Source organism: Sitophilus oryzae, unplaced genomic scaffold, assembly GCF_002938485.1.
Source record: "Sitophilus oryzae breed Bouriz unplaced genomic scaffold, Soryzae_2.0 scaffold_1442_pilon_pilon, whole genome shotgun sequence".
Lineage (NCBI taxonomy): Eukaryota > Metazoa > Arthropoda > Insecta > Coleoptera > Curculionidae > Sitophilus > Sitophilus oryzae.
Window position 1 is genome coordinate 5,197,019 of NW_022146107.1, and position 22,087 is coordinate 5,219,105.

The window sequence follows — 22,087 nt, forward strand, 5'->3', positions numbered from 1 at the left end:
GGCACCATCTACATGTTTTTTAATTGATTTGAAGAGTAATAACTTTTCGTCCGTACCTGTATTAAACTCTACTGAGTGAAAAAATATAATTTTTTTACCAAAGACATCGAAAGACATCGAAATGAAATTTCTTATGTCAAAAAACACTCAGACAATAATTTTCATTAAAATACTTGGTTGGTTCACAAATTATTTAAAAAAAAGAAATAAAAATGAAACTTCTACACCCTGTATCTCGGAAGCGAAGCATTTTAGGACATACATTTATACGAACATTTTTACTTATTTTTATCTGCAGAATATGCTGTCCAAGTTTCCAATTCGGAACACCCAGTCCATTTTTTTCATTATCTGTTTTGTTATAAAACTCTTACAGGAGAGACACTTCTAAATAATACTACTAGCTATTCATTTCTAAAAATTTGAGATTAGAAACATTTTTATTTATGAATTTACGGGAAAATAAAAAATTGTAGTCCATACTACCCAAAATTATACTCTATTAAAAAGAAAATTTTAATATTTTTAACGTATTTTCACCCCAGAAATCGAACCAAAAAAAACTCAATTTACTTTCTAAACTCCCTTTCACAGGAACACCTCTCCTTTAGCACCTTTCTTCCCTGCCCGAAACAAACATTATGCATCAGAATAGTGATTCTGATCCCTCATTGCCTTGAAACGAACAAACCCTTGCTCATCAACAAGCATAGTTTGCCCGCGCTCGTGATTAGGCAAGGTTTGAATCCCTAGATGAGGTCTAGGATGGTTTTTCCTTGCCCGACCTGTCGACCTCCTCCCTGAGGTATTCGAAGAGTTCCTTGACCTCCTTTCAAAGTCGTTTCTCTCAAATTCGTGTCTAGTACGCTCGTATTGGTGCCCGGCAGGGTTATCTATCGGTTCACTGTATATATTCCTCTCAGAACCAGCCAAAACATCGTTTTGATAGTCCTCATTGTTCGTATAAAACCCTGGATGTTTCCGAGCGCTACTCCTTTCATTCCTCATCGAGTTATGCACCGAGTTATGACCGGTACGCTCGAAATTCCCGCTACTAGGCTGTCCAAAGTTACTCAGACTCCCCTGGTCGATATTTTGACGGGAATCAAAACGATCTGAGCCCCATTTAGGACGCTCGAATCTATCGAAGTTTGAATTACGTTCTGAGTCGCTCTGGTATCGTTCCAAGGTACTTCTTTTATCAAACGAGTCGTTTTGGAACGCGTTCTTGAGGAGGTTAGGTCGCTCTACAGGTTCAGTAGGGATGTTATCATGTATCATTTCTTGTCTACTGTAGTTCAGTGCGTTTGGGTTGGTGTTACAGTTGTTTGGAAAGATATTGTCTGTACTAGAATCACTGGTGGTGCAGGGGAACAGAGGAAAGCCTCCAGAAGCCTGTTTTTCACGTTGGGACATTCTCAAACTCACCACGATCGCCAGTAATGTAATTATAGAGATCTCTATAAACCTAACGCTCAGTTCAAAACTCCAAAGTATCCAGTGATGAGGTAATTCCTGAGAGGAAAACGTGAAGTTCTTGATGAAGAACAAGGCGTATAGTTGCACCAAGCCCAACAAAATAAACAGTAAAGCCACTGCAATTGTTATATGACTAGCATACGAGATGTTCTGAGTACACATTTCGCTCAAATTCTGACTCTTTTTCGCCAGAACATTTTTTATAATCCTGTACAGGTACAAGTAGCTAAACCCTAAAGCCCAAGCTAGTAGCACAAAGACAGTTTTGCATATAGTGAACGATGCTTTATCTAAATATCCCAGTGTTTCAAAGATACTCAGACAGAAACAAAGTACTATATGTAACAAGGCGAATACAACAAGAACTACTGGTCTGGTTTTTACCTCCAAGTGAGTTAGTGTACGTTTTAGGAGAAAGAGAATCAGTACCGCGAAGGTTGTTGCTAAAAGACTTAAAGGAAAGTTATGTAGAAAGTCGTATAGGAACGGATTGAATCTTTTTCGGTAGTTATATGGATCGTATATCAAGTAAAATATCCTCAGGACGCATATAACTGTGAGCATCAAGTGAATAGTTAAGAAATAACTCTTAGAGAACATATGAGGGTCGTTTTCATATCGTATAAGTTTGTAGATACTAAAAGCTGCCAAAAGGACGTATCCTACAACCACCAAATACACATGAACGTTCCAGCAGATTAACCATATTTCATCAGAACCTACTGCAGTAACATTGGTTTGTTTCTCTTTGACGTTTGGTAAATTGACACTGTCAGAAATCTGCGTTGTCACGTCTTCAACGTAAACGTTCTTCTTCTCCTGTTTAGGAACGAAGTCTTTTTTAACTGTCACACTCTCAGATCGGTCTATGGAAGGTCGTACGTTGTCAGGGACTAGTACTTCTTCTTTGGATATTGTTTTGGATTCGATGGGTACCTCAGGTGTTTCTTCTGGCAGTTCTGGTTTTTCCAGGTCTTGTCTTTTTAAGCTGGGTTCAGCCGAGGGTGCTCGAGTTTTGGTTACTTTGGGTTCAAACTTTTCTATGTTAGGTGTTGCAGTTACTGTCCGTAATAAAACGTCAGGAATATCATCATGACGACCGTTTGAACCGCTTAAAATCCTTGTGATGCTAGGAACGTTGATTTTTTCGTACTCGAAGTTACTTTCGTTGGCGTTTCTGTTGCCATAAAAGTCACCGATGCGCACATTCTGGCTCGGAGTGTTCAAACTCTTCTTCTTTTCACTTTTTGAGTCGCTGTTAGCGTGGTTTACGTTTGAAGGACGTTCAATACCTCCAGGCCGTGCAGGAGCCTTCTCTATGTTCACTTTTGGTAAATCTGGTCGAAAAGGTATCCGGTCCTTTGCTGGTACAAGACTTGGTGGTGGAATGGGTCTTCTGTTCACAAAACTATCAGAATTTGTACCTCGCAGTGTAGGTTTGTCTGCGTACGGATTTTGAAGGTTCGGTGGTAACGGTGGAGTGAATAACGCGCGACTTGGAGGGACGTAACTTGGAGAGGCTTTGCCGTACATTGATTTGGTTGGTTTGACGTTGCGGAGGAGGTTGTTGAAGGTGGTTGTGGTCTTGTAGATGTTCTCGGTGACGTGTTCATTAGGTGAGTTCAGGTCTGGACGTATTCGGTCGTTGTTGTATCTGAAAATAAGAAAAAGCAAGATGTTAGACAGTGTTTAGTTGCCATTTTCACAGATCAAAGATGAGCGATATACAGGGGGGTCCGAACTGTAATAGCTGGGAAACTTCGTCAACATATTCTGCAGATAAAAATCCAGAAAAAAGTTTCATTTCTATTTCGATTTTCTTCAAATAGTTTTTGAAGTAACGTCAATATTTGTATGAAAATAGGTATCTGGAAATTTTTTGACATGAGAAATTTGATTTTGATGTTAATATGATTCTTACTTGTAGAGGGTGCCACCTACATATTTTTTAACTGGTTTAAAGGGTAATAACTTTTCGTCCGTACCTGTATAAAACTATTGAGTAGAAAAATATACATTTACGACATTTTCTACGTAAAAAAGGTCTCTAGGTAAAAATTGCTACGAGCAACAGTTCTCAAGATATTTAGAATGAAAATAGTCAATACATGTCTTTATTGACAAAAAATAAACATGTTGAGTAGTTATTTGACTGAAATGATAAACTTGGAAACTCTTTATTTTTTTAAATTAATCATAAATTATTCTTCGAAAAAATGATGATAAAACAGTTTTTGTTATAATAATCTAATAACTTTAATAACTATTTAGTCAACATGTTTAATTTATGTCAATGAAGACAGGTATTGATAATTTAGATTTCAAATATCTCGAGAACCATTACTCGTAGCGATTTCAAGACCTTTTTTACGTAAAAAAACGTCGTAAATGTATTTTTTTTATTCAGTAGTTTTATACAGGTACGGACGAAAAGTTATTAGTCTTCAAATTAGTCACTTAAAAATATGTAGGAGGCGCCCTCTACAAGTAGGAGTAATACTGACATCAAAATCAAATTTATCATGTCAAAAAACTCCCAGATACCAATTTTTATCCAAATATTGACGTTAATTCAGAAATTATTTGGAAAAAATCGAAATAAAAATAAAACCAAACTTCTACACCCTGTATCTCCGAAACTAAGCATTTTAAGACATACATTTATAGGAACTTTTTTACTTGTTTTTATTTGCAGAATATGCTGCCGAAGTTTCAGGAATACATTTCGGACCACCCTGTATACAAGGTGTTTCAAAAAACATGTACCATCTCTCGTGGGGAGATTCCTCACGTAAAAATAAGCTTTATTTTTCATATCAACAAATCATTTTTATTTCGTTTTTTTTCTATATTATTAATTATTATATTAATAACTATTATTTATTAATATTAAAAAAATATTTACGACTTTTCTGTAAAATCAACAGAGGAGCCAATATCTAGACACTTCAAAATTTGTATGGGATTTCCTATGTTTCCAACGACCACGCACTACCCGGTATATGAGGCAGAGCTTAGATTGGATGCATGAAGTTTTATTCTCACCTGTTTGGGTTAGCGTAATGCCTATTATTGTTGTTTTTGAGTATGTCCGCTGCGGGCGCTGAGGTCGGCAACACGTGATCCTTTTCCAGGTCGGCTCCATAGCCTTCTGTGTCCCTGCGATTGTTCTCTGGCTCAAAGTTGGGCTGCTCGAATTCAACGTTGGACCTGTCCAGGTTGTCCAGGCCTACTTCGCGATTTTTCAGGTCGACTCGGGCCCATTCGTCTGAACCATCCGAATATCTGTAAAAAGAAAAACATACTATAGTATTGTTAAGGTGTGTGGCGACATCTTTTGACAGAGCATAAAACTACTATGCCTACATTGCCAAGAAACCTGGCGAATTGAGTATTGAGTAGCGCGCCATCTCTGAGACTCAGGTGGAAAATATCGATGATATAAAAAGAATTTACTAGAAAGAAAAAGAAATACTACAGAATTCTAGAATAGAACTTTCCGGAAGATTGCGGTCGGCAGTTTAGTCAGTTATAGAATAGTGCTCCGTAATAGAAAAATTGTGAACTATTTGGCAAAGGTGCTAGAAAATTGAGTATAAGTAGTTGCATAATTAATTAGTTGTGTTACAGGGTGGTCCGAACTGTATTCCGGAAACTTCAGCATCACACTCTGCAGGTAAAAATAAGTAAAAAAGTTCGTATTAATATATGTCCTAAAATGCTTAGTTTGGGAGATACAGGGTTTACAAGTTTCATTTTTATTTCGAATTTTGAATTATCAAAATTTTTTCGAATTATCAAAATCAAATTTCTCATGTCAAAAAACTCCCAGACACCAATTTTTATCCAAATATTGACGTTACTTCAGAAATTATTTGGAAAAAATCGAAATAAAAATTAAACTTCTACACCCTGTATCTCCGAAACTAAGCATTTTATGACATACATTTATACGAACTTTTTTACATATTTTTATCTGCAAAATACGCTGTCGAAGTTTCCGGAATACAGTTCGGACCACCCTGTATAGACCTTACGAGTAACAAACTGAAACCTCAATAAAAAGTCGTAAAACTTATTGCGATATCCTTTCGAAAAATATTCTCTGTATCGTATGTGTATATTAATTATATCATAACTTTTTTAAAAAAGAACATTTCATCAAAAAGTGTCTCTTAGGAAATATTTCATCTTGAAGTAAACAACTTTTAAAAGCATCCAGTTCCTTTGAAACATGTTTCCTGATATATATTTAGTTTCTGTGTACCTGCAAGTCGTAATCGAGTACATCAAACAGTTGTTCGATCAGTCGTAAAGCATTAAAGTATCAGGTTGGATAGATATATAGACTTGCAGAAGCTCACGGTCGATGTATTTTGCCCATTTCACTTTTTCAGTTGATAAATTGTCACAATTTTCTGTTTCATTGGCATAAAACTTATAGGACAGTACCTCGCTTTCAGGTAAAAAGCTTATATTTCTAAGAATGTTTGTACTTTTAGAAACTTATTATACATTTTCGTGTGTTTTATGGAGTTTATCGTTTATGAGTCGAGGTAAAAAGATGCGGTCTTCACATTACACTGTTACTATTTTATGAAACTAAAGATGCATATTTGTCCTGATCCTCATATGTTCCTGAAATACACAACGAATTTAAAAATATTTTATTTTTTGACCCTCTTCGTATCTCGGTTATTCTGTAGAGTTTTTCACTCTTGACTCTTGATTTTGATTCTTTTAAGACGAACGATCATTCTCGTCAAAAATTAAAATATATAATCGAAATAAGATGGTCTGGAAATTATGATATAGACATTTATTTGGTATTACAACGAAAGGCTTCCTTCTTGAAGAGTTATACAATTTATTATTACAATGAATGAGTTGTGTAAATGTTAACAGCTCTAACTAATTTTATTTCTTCCGAGTGGTTGTACTTCCTAGGTGACTTTTGTGTGAGTATGCTTTTATTTTAAAGAACACAAGTTTAATTAAATTAAAATAAAAAATAATTCTTCTACATAAGTATATAAATTAAAATAAATATTAAATTTCTAAAAATTAAACTAAAGTAAATATTAATTTTCTACAATATATAAATTTGAAATATAAATTAAAATTCAACATATACTAATTAAAAAATAAAAAAATAAACATAATTCTTAACTTGTTACTAACTAACATAACTAAAAAAATTATACTACAAAATTGAATATCAGCATATACAGATTGAAATAATTAATTCCCAACTTAAATTACTAATACAAAAAAGTATATAAAAAAATATATCAAAGGCAAATTTAACTAATGCTTAAGTAAATTTCTTTGAATTGTGCATTGAGGTATGATTTGATTATTGCCTTGTTTTTTCTTTCAATTTATCTAATTATAGCGGATTATACGGCTCCCCTCACTTTATGATTTTAGTCTAGTTGTTTTTAATTTTTCAAATTTAGCATACCATATTGTTATCTGTGATTGAACAATTTTTGTGATAGATATAACTCTTTGACTTTGTAAAAAAAATTTTGACTTTTTAACTTGTGATTGTATTTTATAAATTTGACCTATGTAATTGTTTTAGCTTTGGATCTGATGATGGGAATAGTTTAAATTCCCGAAACATGTCGCCCCCCTTGCTTTTTTAAGCATTAAAATTTAAATTAAACAACTTAAAGATTGTGAGTTATTGTCCATTTACCCACCTTCAAAGGTTTTGCTTTGATAATTATTTGTAATTCAGCTGTAATTTCGTTATTGTTTTTTCCGGTAAGTGATGGAGATAAACAATTGTGATTGATTAAAATTTTATTTTAAGATGAAACGTTTGTTAACAACATTCTGAGAATTCGAATAATGCAATGAATTGAATAATGACAAGACAAGTGATATCTGTCTAAAAAAGACAGTGATTTAGTGTGACAATTTTGATTATACAAAAGAAATACATATTCTATGAGTTTACTGGTTGCCTAACGATTAACATTAATTTCAAAATACATCAACATTTAAACAAACACAGATCACAGACCACACAAAACAAATTGTTGGTTAGTATAGCAGTTAGTGATAGTCAGAGATATAGATGTAGAGAATTATCGTTTTTTTAATAAAAAATTAAACAAACATTATAAAATTAGAAAGCCAGAATAGTATACGGTTTTATATTAACTCTAATTTTTTTGAAGTTTATAAAAAGCATTCATAAAAAAATATATATCCTTCAAATTCTTCAATTTAATAGCTGTTAGTATGTAGTTTCACATCAAATATGCGCACATAGTGCACACACAATGTTTTTTTACAGTTTTACCTGCAACGTTTTGTCGACGCAAACAAATAAAAGTACGATAAGTCGTTGAGTGTGGACTGAGCTTTATAGTACCCCTTTTAAAAATTGATTATACATCAAAAGTACGCTTTTTATTAGATAAATGACAATACAAAAATGTTCTTAAGAACTGAACTCCAGAAATGAGATTAGCTTTCTTATTTTGAAATTCGATGAGTCATTCGTTATTTCAGTAGGTACATGACATGACATAAATAGTTTACGTTAAATGCTCCGGAGAAGTCAGTAACTCCTCTTGTTATTATTTGCACCACTATTTAGTTACACCCTGTATGTATATTTATATTAGATTATGTATGCATCAATTCAATTCATTTTTAATGTGACCATTATAAATACAAATTAGTTACATCTGTTTATACTATAAAATAACAAATAAATAAAGGAGGATGTCACTTTAATTTAACAGTGGGTGAGCATGATGAATCATGAGGGGTGTTTTAACATAACTTTCTTCTAAAGACTAAACAAGTATATCTATTTTTTAATATTTAGTTCAATTTCATACATTTTTATATTATCACTGTCGCCAACTTAGGGATCTCGTTTTGATTGCTGCGATTTCTTTTTTTTAATGATTCTCTGTTTTTTTAGTTTTGAATGCTTTGAAGGTCTTGATTTGAAAACCGAATGTCTCATGTAAAAGTTTCAGTCAGCTGCGGGTCATCGCGTGTTTTTAGAAGGGGGCCTTTTTTATGGTTCAAAAATAATTTTTAAGGTGTTAACGTTGAAATAAGCGTGGAAGTCACATCGAAAATTTTCGCATTTAGGCGCTACAGTAAATTATACCAGCAGAAAAAAAAGGTGTAAATACAGTAGCTAAGCGACCAGTGAGACATCTACGGATAGAGCTAGTGGAGCTCTACATTTGCCCCTTTTAAAGTGTCTACCGAAAATGCATATTTTCCGAGATATTTAATTTGAAAGATTTTTCATTTGAAAAAAAATCGATTTTTTTGTTTATTAACTTTTTCCACTTTTCTCGCCGGGTACGGTAAGAATTCTAAATGCAATTTGACCACCTTTTTAGGTTATGTTGTATTTAAAAAAAAATGCCGAAATTTAAAAAATGGGTTTTTATTTTTTTCTCACCCTGTATGTACTTTTTTGACAAACTGTGTATACTAAAAAATTTAACTATAATCAATCTGTATCTATCCACGCCCAAAAATCTTTCAAATCGAAATAAGTAACAAGTGAAAAAAGCACGATTTTGGCCGGCAATTTTTTTGGAAATTTTCTAAACACAGTTTAAATGGGGCGGATATAGGGAGCCACTAGCTTTATCCACAGAGGCCTCACTGGTCATTTAGCTATTTAAACTGTTTCCGAGATATTTCCGCAGAATTTCAACTGTAAATCGTTTTGTACGAAACCTTATGAAAATCTAAGAAACGAAAAATAGGCCATGGGGGGTGCCATCAGACGTCTATCCGACGGTGCATCAATAGTTTCTTCTAACTAAAGCCCACCAAGGGATAGAAGGTAATGAAAAAGCAAATGATCTAGCTAGAAAAGGAGCGAACACTCCACTAACTGGACCAGAACCGTTCTGCTTCTCAAAGCAGAACTCAAGAACATGGAAGACTCCATCCGTAACCTGGAATGGGAATCCTCCAACGGCCTAAGAAGAAATCGGCACTCGAAGAAACTTTTCAGGACTTGCGATCGAGAAAAAACAAAGATTTTCCTTGATTTAAGCAAGAACAATCTTCGGATTGTCACGGGATTTTTAACAGGACACTGATGTCTCCTCAATGAACACCTCAGTAGATTGAAACAACGGCGAATGCAGTTTCTGTGGGGAAAATGGGGAAACACCAGAACCTCATTACTGAGTGCGCCGAGACGACAACCATTCGTGTCATAAACTTTGGTACGACTGATATCGGAGATGGAGAACTAACCTCTGTAAAACCGTCTCAGATACTGGCTTTTTGTCCAGTGGCGGACTAAGCCTGTCGGGGGCCCGGGGCGGCAAAGCTAAATGGGGCCACATTTAGCTTTGCCGGTCTGTTCAGATAATGATATACTTCTAATGCACATTTTGTAAATATGGAATGACGTATGTATAATGGTTGACAAAATTCAAGTATTTATATAGGGTGTCCCAGGCTGAGCGTGCATTAGAAGTTTCTAGATAACTACAATATCTAGATCGGAGATTTTTTGCATAGCATTGTTTCACAACGAGATCTATCGATTAAAAACATTTTCAATATGGTGGCACTTTCGGAAGTACCGGAAGTTGACAGCAACTTTCTTATTTTAAACGGATGTCCTCATTTTTTACATACCTACTTAAATTCTCTGTAAAATTTTATGAATTTTGATATTAAACACTCTATACCTAACGTTAACTGTTTTTGAGGAAAAAAAATATTTATAATTTTTGGACAAAAAAAACTTGTCAAAAATATGTGTATAGCCTAAATGTCAAATTTAGTGATTACCACAGCCACTGTACCATAAAGAGAAGACATGTGGCTATCTATTTCAAAAATTAAATTGGGTCTGAATAAAGCATTGTGGCCGAATGTCATATAATAATGGCCGCAGCTGTCATGGAATTGAGCGACTAAAAAACTATCATAAATCATTTTTTTCAAATGGAAATCCACTTTTTTATTTCATTAGTGAAAAGGCCTTTCAATTAGTTACTTTTTGAACTATACATATGTTCCTATACCGAAAATAAATTGTTCTTAAGTTATTTAAGATTTAGTTAAAAGCGTATATAGATAAAACACATATTTTTCTTGATTTTAACCAGTAGGCCTATGACTTTAAACGTCAACTGATATAAAACAATAGTTTTGCCATGTCATATTGTGAAACTTTGTTCAAAAATCGGTATATTCTCGATAATCATTTCCAAGCCAACTTTGCGCTGTTTTTTTTTCGATTATACGGTATATTATTAATAATATCAACTATTAGATATCAATAAAGATCTAAAATACGAAATATATTTTTATAAATACACTTTTTAAACTTTTAAGGCAGCAGTATTTATTTTTTTGGAAGGTAGTTTTTTTCGTCCAAAATTTTTAAATATTTTTTTTCCTCAAAAATGGTTAATGTTAGGTATAGAGTGTAACATTAATATCCATAGAATTTTACAGAGAATTTAAGACTTATTTAACTTCCGGTCCCGTATAACAATGATAACTCAAAAACGATAACATCAATTTTTTAAAGCTTATTATAATATTTTTTAATCGAAAAACGAATACAATTTCAAGTCCTTCAAGATTCGAGGGGCCCCTTCGCTGTCTTAGACTCGTGGCCCCCGTTATACTAAAGACGGCAGTATTCACCATGCATCGGTTAGAAAGCTAGAATACAAATTATGCTGTGCATTGGTTGTATTTTAAAATGTTTATTCAGTAAAAATAAATAATGAAACCATTGAAATATAACTTAAAGCTAAAATAAATAAATTCAAGTTTATATTCATAATTATTGTAATCTTTAAAATTATGAAAAATAATAATTACTCGATATTTTATACAAAGAAAATTGCCCCTTGATTTAATTTCCTAAATAGAAAATGCCATTGAGAATTACTGGGGCCTGATAAATGATAATTAAGAAAATATCTGCTTCTATTTATACTGTTTATAGTTTGCGTATACGTATGGTTTACATACTCCACCTACAAATTGCTTCATAACTACTGAACACATATTGGTCTTATTTGCCAGATGAATAAAACATTACTTATTGAGATTTGGAGGCCCCCTAAAAGACGGGGCCCGGGGCGGACCGCCCCCTCCGCCCCCCCCCCCACTCCGCCACTGTTTTTGTCAAAGCCCCAGTTATAACTCAAGAAAGGAGGACACAATAGATATGCAAGGTCGCGATGATTAACTTCCCCTTAATCTATAATCTACAAACCCTTTCTTTATATCGAGCTAACTACACATCTGTCGACTGACCATGTTTTTGATTGATTAAATACCAATAAATACTACCCTAATTGGAAGGAAATATGTTCCTTAATTTAATTTTTGATAAACGATAATCCACTAAGCCCAGTTTCAAAAAGAATTCGAGTCTATTTATCCTCACCATCTGCTTGCATTGTCGGCGACTGCGTATGCCTCAAAAATATTCGAAAGCACAATAAACTCAGGCCTTAGTTCCTTTTAAAAATATCTTTTAGTACCTGCGAGCTGCAGGGAGACAGAACCATCATCAAAAATAATAGAGTTTCCTACCTACGGCTCACAACCTAAACAACATTTGGAGATGGACCGCAAGATAGTGCTTGTACTCTTTTATTACTGTTTGACCAGCGGATCTGTAGCTACGGAAGGAATGCGAGAAAAAAAAATCGATATTGCCACGTTTATCTATAAAATTGCAAAATTGCCAGACATGAACTATAAATTTAATATATTTTTATTATATATAATGTGTTTAGCATATATTCTGACGTATATTACTAATAGGTTTTTATGGTTGTTTTATTGCTGGTTAAATGAAAAAGAGTGGGACTTGATTGTATTATAAATATTAAATTAATTAAAAAGTTGGCTAAAATTTAAATTATTTTCTAATATCAAATTTCAGTCAAATTTATCAAGAAAGTCAATTATGTATTGTGTAAAATGGGATATAAAGTTCCTTAACTAGATTAACGCCAAAGAAGAAAACTTATTATTATTTTAGACGAATGAAGGAGCATATGGGATAACGCGTAATGATAAATTATAACTTATAAACGAAATAGCTGGGAAAATACATTTTCTCCATTCTTTGTTATTGTTAAATGATATTTATGAATGGTAAATTAAAAGAAAAGAAACAACTTGAATTATATCTACAGTTAACTTTGTCTTGACTGTACTGTAAAAATTATCTTTGTCCATTATTGTTGTATCTTATTGTATACTTTAATATACAGGGTGTACTTTTTTATATCACTAAATTCAGACAAAAGAAATACAGTTAGTTCATATCAAATAAACTTTTAGTCACGTGAATAAGCTTGACAGGCACAACGTCAGTAATAATAAAATTACTGACGATGGCTGGATAAAATTGTAATATCCCTAGACTTTTCCGGTGTGTGTAGTTACGTAATCGAGAGCTCAGTGTGCGGATTCAGGTGGTAGCTCTGATGTAAAAAATGTCAAGTTGCCACATTTATTTATTACCTCTAGAATGGTCTATTATGCCCTTTCTGAGTCGCATCTTCGTTATGCCCTTCCATTCTGGGGTACTTGCTGCGCGACAAAATTTGATCGGATTTTCAAACTTCAAAAGAGAGCAGTTCGATACTTATTGGGACTGAACAGTAGAACTCACTGCCAGAATTTCTTTAAAAATATCAAAATACTGATTCTTCCTTCCTTATTTATTTATTGGAAAGGCCTTCTCTCAACTCTTATCCACTTAGGAATGCGGAGCACGATATTTGTCTGCCAACCCCGAGCTCAGAACTAGTTAAGGGCTCAATACTCTACAATGCCAAGAAAATGTACTTTTTTTGCCTTTTTTTGCCTTTGAATATAAAGTCACTTTCATTCTTTCCCGCATTTCGCAAAGCTCTGAAATCATACTTACTGGAGAGAGCCCTATATGCAGAGTAAACGACTTTTTTGTTGATGTTTAATCATGAACAATTTTGATCATCTCACGCACTGGTTGAAGGTCTAGTATTTAATATTTATTATTTTATAACTCTTGATTTTATGATATATAACATGATTTTATCCATTTACAATTTTCCTATTGTAAAATTTTCTTGATACGCCTGTGTTCTACAATGTCCATGTACATGTTTTATTTGTAATTTCAATGACGTAATTTTTTTTGAATTGAGTTGTAATGTATGACATTTTTCTATTATTTATAAATTTGTTTTTGTGTTTTTTTGTTTTGTACATGCTTTGTCGATGAAGCTATTTTGGCTTTTTGTACAATAAAGCGTTGTTTATTATTATTATTATTATATTTCCTGACATTGTCATTCGTTTTGACACTTTAGTTATGTATTACGAGTTTTTAGTTTAAATGAATTGTGTTGTGATATTTTAACCTTAAAATTTTTTACTAGCAGACCTTGCAGGCGAACGTTGTTCTATTTAGAACCACTTTTAGTGTAAAGTGTACAAGATAGCTTAATAGCCGTAAAAACACAATTTTTCAAACTTTATTAGAATATTTTGAACGGGAAAGCTGTAGTAATGGCCTTTTATGTCCCCTAAGTGCTGTTAAGAAGGTGAGTTTTGTTGATGGAAATAATAACTGTCTATTTATTTATAATTAATTTACTTTTATTTCCTAAAATCTTTTGATTAAAAGAAAATATGTAAAAGTGGGCAACGCTGTGCCGGTCAAGCTTAATCACGTGACTAAAAGTTTATTTGATACTTTGAATAAGAAGACTAAGGAAGGAGCATAATGCTATCCATGTATTCATGCATGGTGGGCGGAAAAAGCACTCTAGGGTGGGGATCCTTGACAGTTCTGTTTGACGATTCATTTGACACATTTGAATTTGATTTGAAATTTTGTGGATTTGTCAGTCTTTACGGAGCTTATTTTATGTTATTTATTATTTATTCTACTACTGATAGTTGTATAAAGGTAGTAAATCTAGATGGAAATTGTGGCAGAACTTAAATTAACAGTGACATATCGCGATTTATCGAAAAAGACTCTAAAATAGTTGGTTGTGTAGCGTGCGGTAGATCTCGGCAAAAATTGAGTGAAATAATGGAACAACTTTTCGCTAGTAAGTGACTATATAATATACAGACGTGTAGTAAACCAATCATTTATGAAATTCACTTAAATTAACTAAATCATACATTTTTCTTGCATTTTAGCTTTTATTTACTACTTGTCAAAGATCAGATGTCGAAGAATTTTGATACGTTAATTTGACTTACCTCGGATGTTTGTGTTAATAAATACTTATTAACTTATCTATTTTTATTAGAATTATATATTTTTATAACAATTTTAATAACTACCAACATTTATTCACAACGTAAAATAAAATAACAAATTATTGAGTCTACCCCACGTCTACCCTACATCATAGTTTTACATTTTTTAAATAAAATTAGAACGGCACTGATAAACCGGAATTTAAGTCGGCCATATTTGAGGCCTATCGCGGTGTATACCTAATATTTTTGATATGCTCCTTCCCTAGTCTTCTTATTCAAAGATTTGATATGAACCTTATTACTCAAAGGTTGGGTTTTACTATAAAGTATGGAATAAAATTAATTTACCTGTACGTGGTTAGAAGCGGCGTTGCCAAAGTGGTCACCGGATACGAATTATCCGGTATACTTCTTTTCGTCGTACTCCCGTACGCCACCTTGTTGAACACCGCAGCAATACTCTGCTCCAGATTAATTTTATCCAAAAACTGCTCGGTTTTGTCGAACTCATTCGCGAATCCATCAACCCCACCGATCACAAACGTCGAAACGGCCAGCAACATAACGGCACAGCTCCGTCTCTTAACCGAGCCGACCAAACAGTTAAATAGGCACACGAATAACTTAAAGCACGATAATAATTCTAAATTACGTAAACAGTCTTTAAAAAAAGGATCACAGACAGATTTTTGCGGTGCTTGTTCACTCACGGCACATAGTCGCACTGAATAAACACTATTATTATTATTAATAATTATTTCATCGTCACTAAATCCCTTCGGAGACGACACGCCACTGGACTCATCCCGATTCATGACGATGCGGCATTTTTTGTTGCTTTTGATGTTGCGACGCTGATGCGACTTCTTCACAGCGCCGCCATCTTCACCGAACTGACGCGGCGCAACAAACTGAACAGCTGAAGAGCAAGAACGACGGTCGCAGGCGGCGGTGGCCATCGTGTTCTTCGTCCGGCGGCCCTGCGAGGGGCGTAGAGGCGGAGGGGGTGGTGATGGGGGGTTGAGGGGGTGCTGTGACGTCATTGCGAGCTCAGGCCGGGAACGGGGTTGGCTGGGGATGGTGGTGGCGGTGCTGCATCGGTACTACTATCTGAAACAAAAGAATTCGGAATGAAATCTACTGTATATATTATGTCGAACAATACTATAAAAAAGTAATTTTCCAAAAAAAATATTGATACATTAGAGTATTTTTCATAAGAAACTTGTATAAATAAGATATTTTTGCATAGTCTCACAAAAAAATGTAATTTTGCAAAACAGTGAAATATTATGATTATTACAAAACGATATTAATTTCATATTTGCACAATGAGTTTTGTTAGTTTAAAAATTAAATTTAAATCAGGGTGCTTGTCAGATATAACACCCTCCGAATTTGGCATTTATTTATATATCAGTCGAAAGCATACATTTAAATAAGAATTTTAAGCAAAAAAAAATTGCGGATGAACCACAATTTATTGAAAAATAAATAAATTAAAAGTGCATTTTTAGATTATGGTGAAGTTGTATAAGCGTGTAATTATTGTAAAATATGACGATTATACGCATTTTTCTATTAATATAAAGGTCAGAATTAATCATTGAGAAGCATTAATAAGTCATAAATCAAAAATAGAGTTGGTGATAACTTTTGTAATATTTGCCTGATCGATTTACTCTTTCGATTCAAACTTGCCGCCGGAGCCGTCTGTCATCATTTGTTGTTAAGGATGTAAGCTGCGTAAGCATTGTTGCCAAAGTTATTTTTTCTTTGTATGATACCTTTGTAGGATACATCATACATCCGTATGATCGAAAAAAAACGGCGTCCAGTTGGCTTGGAAATGACGATCGATGACATTCCCCATATAATTTTACATATAAAATGACAGCGAATGTTCATTTCATAGCCATGGCTGGCGCCGTTTTTTTCGGTCATACGGTACGTTACATGATACAAAAAAAGAGTTGAAACCGAAAGAGTTTTGATTGCGCTGGTTTCAACCTTTTCGTGAGGGTGTTAATCTTTTGTTATGTTTTTTTTTTATTTTAATACGAATCTGATTGCTTTCACTTGATTTTACGTGCCTGTCGCCGGACGAACAAATCCTTATACAGTAGCGCTGTCACGATAAGAACAGATTATAAGTTATTTTAAAATCAAGACATTGAAAGCACTTAGATTCGTATTAAAATATAAAAAAAAACAACAGATTAACCCCCAAAGAAGTTGAAACCAACGCAATCAAAACTCTTTCGTGCAACTTTGTAGTTATAAATAGTCAGATCTCGTAGGTAAAATATGAGCTATGGGTAGGAGCAGTTCCTCAGGCGATCGCCTTTTCTTGATTTTAAAATAATTTATAATCTGTTCTTAACGCGAGTTTTCTTCCGACCAGCACGTGTTTTTTTAATGAACCTTTCAAGAAGAAATGAATGAATCTGACAACGCCGACAAAATTTGGAGAAGTTTTCGCATAAAAAGTAGCCTGTTGTAGCAATAATTAGATGTTTATTTTTTCATTAAATTATGGATCATCCACACTTTTTTTTGGCTTGAAATACTTATTTCGATGTATGCTTTCGAGTGATATAAAAAAAAGTACAAAATTCGGAGGGTGTTATATCTGACAAGCACCTAAATCAGAATCTTGTAGTAAAATTGCATGCCTCTAGACTCTAGACATATTCACAAAACTTGTGTGAATTTACCATAATATATTTAGTAAAAAACGACGCCACGTCACGTGACTTCTGGTGAAGCTGATGCGAATTAAGTAATCTATTGAAAACGTAGTTAGAGGAAAGATGAAAGACACTTTAATCTAAGCAGTTTTTTGAACAGGTGGGAGTCTCAAGGCATGGGTGATCAGTGGGAGTCTCAAGGCATGAGGGTTTTTATAATTTAAGGGTAAGTATATTATATTAACTAGCGTGTACCCGCGACTTCGTTCGCGTCGAATTAATCACTTGTAGTGGTGATGATAAAGCAAAGCAAGAATTTCCATTAACATACAAACTGGATAATATTTTCTCACATTTATGCGTCAGCATGAGAAAAAACAATATGGCGATATTATTATATAACTTGGTAATATTTGAGGCGTAGTTTCATCTCGTTTTAATTTGACTTTCGAAAAATCCGTTTGCCAAAAATAAGCTTTTTACGTCAAGCAGTTTAAGCAGAATCGTGGTTAATCAATTACCCAACATTTTGGAATACCCTGTATGATTTAAAAAAAAAATTCAAAATATTTAAAAAAACAAAATAAATTATGCGTGTCCAAGCGTTTTCCCGAAAGACTAACCGCTTTTTAAATAACAAATATAATATTTGAGGGGCGTTTTCGCCCTCTTGGAATTTGAGATTCGAGAAACCCCTCCTTATCGAACCTCTACACCCCACAGTCAATCCGTTTGTTAAAAATCAGCTTTAAACGTCAAGCAGTTTAAGCAGGTTCGTGATTACTCAATGGTCATATTTTATGAAGCACCCTGTATAAATTTTTAAAAAATCTTAAAATATGTAAAACAATAAAATAAAATATACTTGTTTAAGAGTTTTTCCGAAAAACTCACCGGCTTTTAAATAAAAAATATTCTAATATTTGAGGGGTGGTTTCACCCCCTTAGAATTCGAGTTTCGAAAAATCCCTTGTTATGGAACTCTACACCCTAAAGACAATCCGTTTTCCAAAAATCAGTTTTTTACGTCAAGCGCTTTAAGCAGGATCGTGAATAATCAATGACAAGATTTTTCGAAACACCCTGTATACATTTTTAAAAATGTTAAAATATGTAAAAAACAAAATAAAATATACGTGTTTAAGCGTTTTTTCGGAAACTTGACAGTTTTTTAAATAAAAAATATTGTAATTTTTGAGGAGTGGTGTTTCACTCCCTTGGAACTGGAATTTCGAAAAATCCCTTCTTATCGAACCTCTACACCCTAGAATCAACCTGTATGCCAAAATTGAGCCTCTTACGTTGAGTGGATTGAGCAGGATCGTGATTAATCAGTGAGTCAGTCACTTAAGGATTTTATATATTAGTATAGATATAGATTATAAGAAGTCAGGGCCGGCGGAAGGGAAATATTGAGACCGGGCGAATACACTACCTGGCGCCCCCCAATAGTAAACATGTTACCATAACAACTAAGCATTTTTATGCTACTTTAACAATAAAATTTCACTTAAAGGTACTTCAAAATTCTTCTCTGCGTTCAATCTTAAGGACGGTCCACACTTGCTATATAACACTGCTATATAGCAAAGTTATATAACATGTTACATATTTTTTAGTTATATTTAGCAAATTTCGATGCTATATAACTTGCTAGATGTTATCCATTTGTAGTCGGTAAAGATCAAAAGATGTTGTGCAACATTGCTATTGTAACATGAAACAACGCGTCCACACTTGCTAAATTTCTAGTTTAGCCGCTCATATTTTCAGGGACGTGCGCGACAGAATCTTAGTGTGGTGAGCTGATATTGGTTTGTTTATTTACTGGTCAATAATACCATATGATCGAAAAAAAACCTGCGTCCCGTCGGCCTCCCGTCCAGTTGGCTTGGACATGACGATCGATGACATTCCCCATATAATTTTCCATATAAAATGACAGCGATTTTCATTTCATAGTGTGTATTTGGAAACAGAAAAAGTTGAGAAATAATGCGTAATCTAATAGGCCAGTTCCAGCGGGAACAAAAGAAATGCAAATCAGGAACTGCATGGTTTAGATGAAGTGGATAATTCAAAATGGTTTGCTTTTGCTTTTACAGTACGTCTGTCCGTTCTGTAGCTACGGGGTATCCGTGAGAGGGGAAACGATATTCTCTCGATGTTTTTCGTAAAAAATAGACGACGCATCCCATCAATAAAAATTCGACAAATTTGCAAGTAGCCAATAAAATGAGTGGGCGGAGCGATTTGCGGTGACGCACTCGTCAAATCGACGTATATAATATATTGCTGTTTATTTAAATGTTTTTTGTCCGCATTCCTTTCATAGACACAGATCCAGGAGACGAGACGTACTGTAAATTATTAATGTTTTTAAAAGACAGACGACACCACGAGAAACAGCCGAGGCAAGTATTGAAAAGATATGCTAATTGAGTTCAACTGTATATCTAGATCTTGCTGGTAGGCTATGGCGGACTCAAAACCGCTTTTTTTCTCGACTTTCTTTCCCTTAGTTCAAAAATAATTACGCACGCCGTTGCTGCGAGCTGAACCTCTTTCTCGCCAAAACGATTCATGACTACGAAAACTATAATGTGGACGGCTCCCGGTTTTTTAACATGTTACATGTAGCTTGTTAAATAGCAATGTTATATAACATGTTACTAAATGTGGACCCTCCTTTAGTCAGCGGTTGTTTTTTCTATACCGGGTGCATCTTGAGAGTTTTATTTTTTTAGATAAAAAACGAAATTTGGTATGTTAGTATATGACATAAATTAGGATTGATTGACGTATTCAATTGTTTTTGGTCACTTCCTGTTTCAACAAAAAAAGTATTGATTTTTAAATGGCACCGTCGGTATATTTCTGGTTTATTTGATTTAAAATGACACTCTGAGTAGAATGACATATCATATGTCAACTTTTGACATTTTTGCTCAAAAAATCGTATTTTAAATTTCAATCTAGAGTGCCATGGTTGTGTTAAAAACACTAATTTTTAAACAAGGAGCCTTGGAAAATAGATTTGATCGTCTAATGTTTTCGTGTCTTGTCCTGGTCGGTTAAAAAATGCCCAAATCGTATTTTTAATCATATGCCAATTTTTTCAAATGGAACAAGTGGCTCATTTGCATATTTGGAAAAAGAATTTTTTACGAATGATTTTGTACCAGACACTTGATATTTCGAGTTAAATTGTCGTTATGAACCGTATGTTACAATTTCAAATAATCCATACGCGAAAATGTCAAAAGTTGACACATTATGATATGTCATTCTATTCAGATTGTCATTTTCTATCGCATGAAGTAGAAATATACCGAGGTTGACATTTAAAAATCAAAAGTTTTATTAATTTCCGGCGAAAGAGAAAGTGATCAAAAACAATTGAATACGAAAGAGAAAGTGATCAAAACAATTGAATACTTAATCGTATACTAATCTCCTTTTTAATCTGATTTTTTGATCTGATACTAATCTCGTTTTTTAATTTTTTAATCTCTCTTTCTTAAATCTCGTTTTTTCATCTGAAAAAATAGGAGTGAGCCAGTTTTGAGACGCACCCGGTATATAAATGATCAGTATAAGTGATCTTTGAAAACATTACTATTTAGTTGCAAGCAATTGCATTATTTTTCTATAAGAATTTAAGAAAAATTTCTTTTCTTTTTCACAATCAATTATTTCGTGCAGAATCAGTATAGATATGATCAGATACAGTTTTGTCGGCTTCAAAATCAGCCAGTGTTTGAGATTTGAGATGCATTCATTTGTCTTGCTTTAATGAGAAATTTCTACGATTCTGCTACCATGTACCATGTATTACTACATATTCAATCCAGAACAATCAAAATCACCAAAAGATTGATATTTTCCCACTACTGGTTAATACATTAATGAGGCAAACTTACAAGCTTTTTTTTAATAATGGATATCGGGATCCTATTTAGCTTCTTGCGAATGAATATTTGTCTCATATAATTTTAGGGCAGATCAGCCATTAACAAATAAAGGGTGTGGGTAGTAGACAAAGTGCAATTTTGAGCAACAAGCAGTCTAAAACTGTCAATTTTGCTGGCTCTTGACCCAAAACAGTTTGTTTAGAGAAAATTTATAAAAACAAGAATTATATAAAGAAGGGTTATTTACAAAAAGTTGATAGCTTTCCAGTTATAAGTAAAATACCACGAACAATTTTTTTTAAATATTTTAATTGTTGGCGTGGCACCCCTCGCATTCGGCGCCCCTGTAAGAAGTTGGCGATTTTAAAAGATAAATTTACAATGAATAAGTAAATTTACTGAGAATACACATTTTTTACATAAATTCACAAAGAATAATGGCGAATATAAAGATATATTATAACATATTTACATAAATGTCACAAATTAGCCATACAGCGATTTTACAAACGAGTTGTGAAACTAAAGAACGGATGGTAAACTTACTACAATAATCTGAGGCAAGAAATAACCCCCAATATTGTTATTAAATTCAGAAATTATTTTTTTCAGTGCGGTAAATCAAAACACATTTCTTATGTTCAGATCAGCGATGTAGGAATAAAAATTCAAACAAATCATAAATCTGCCTGACGCTGACTTAAACCTCTGTTTACTCTTAGTTTGTTTATTCGGGCTAAA

At 33.7% G+C, this 22,087-nt stretch overlaps 1 protein-coding gene across 2 annotated transcripts in view; it reads right to left on the minus strand.

The window, feature by feature from the left end:
* Positions 1-265: 265 nt before the first annotated feature.
* LOC115877117 overlaps positions 266-22,087 on the minus strand; it is a 246,114-nt gene continuing 224,292 nt past the window's right edge. For both annotated transcript variants that reach the window (XM_030893222.1, XM_030893223.1), the window contains 3 exons: positions 15,091-15,852; positions 4,525-4,764; positions 266-3,133 (listed from right to left, as the gene is read on the minus strand). In XM_030893222.1, the coding sequence (XP_030749082.1) occupies positions 640-3,133; positions 4,525-4,764; positions 15,091-15,785 (3,429 nt within the window). In that variant the 5' untranslated portion in view covers positions 15,786-15,852 and the 3' untranslated portion in view covers positions 266-639. The remainder of the gene's footprint in view (positions 3,134-4,524; positions 4,765-15,090; positions 15,853-22,087) is intronic.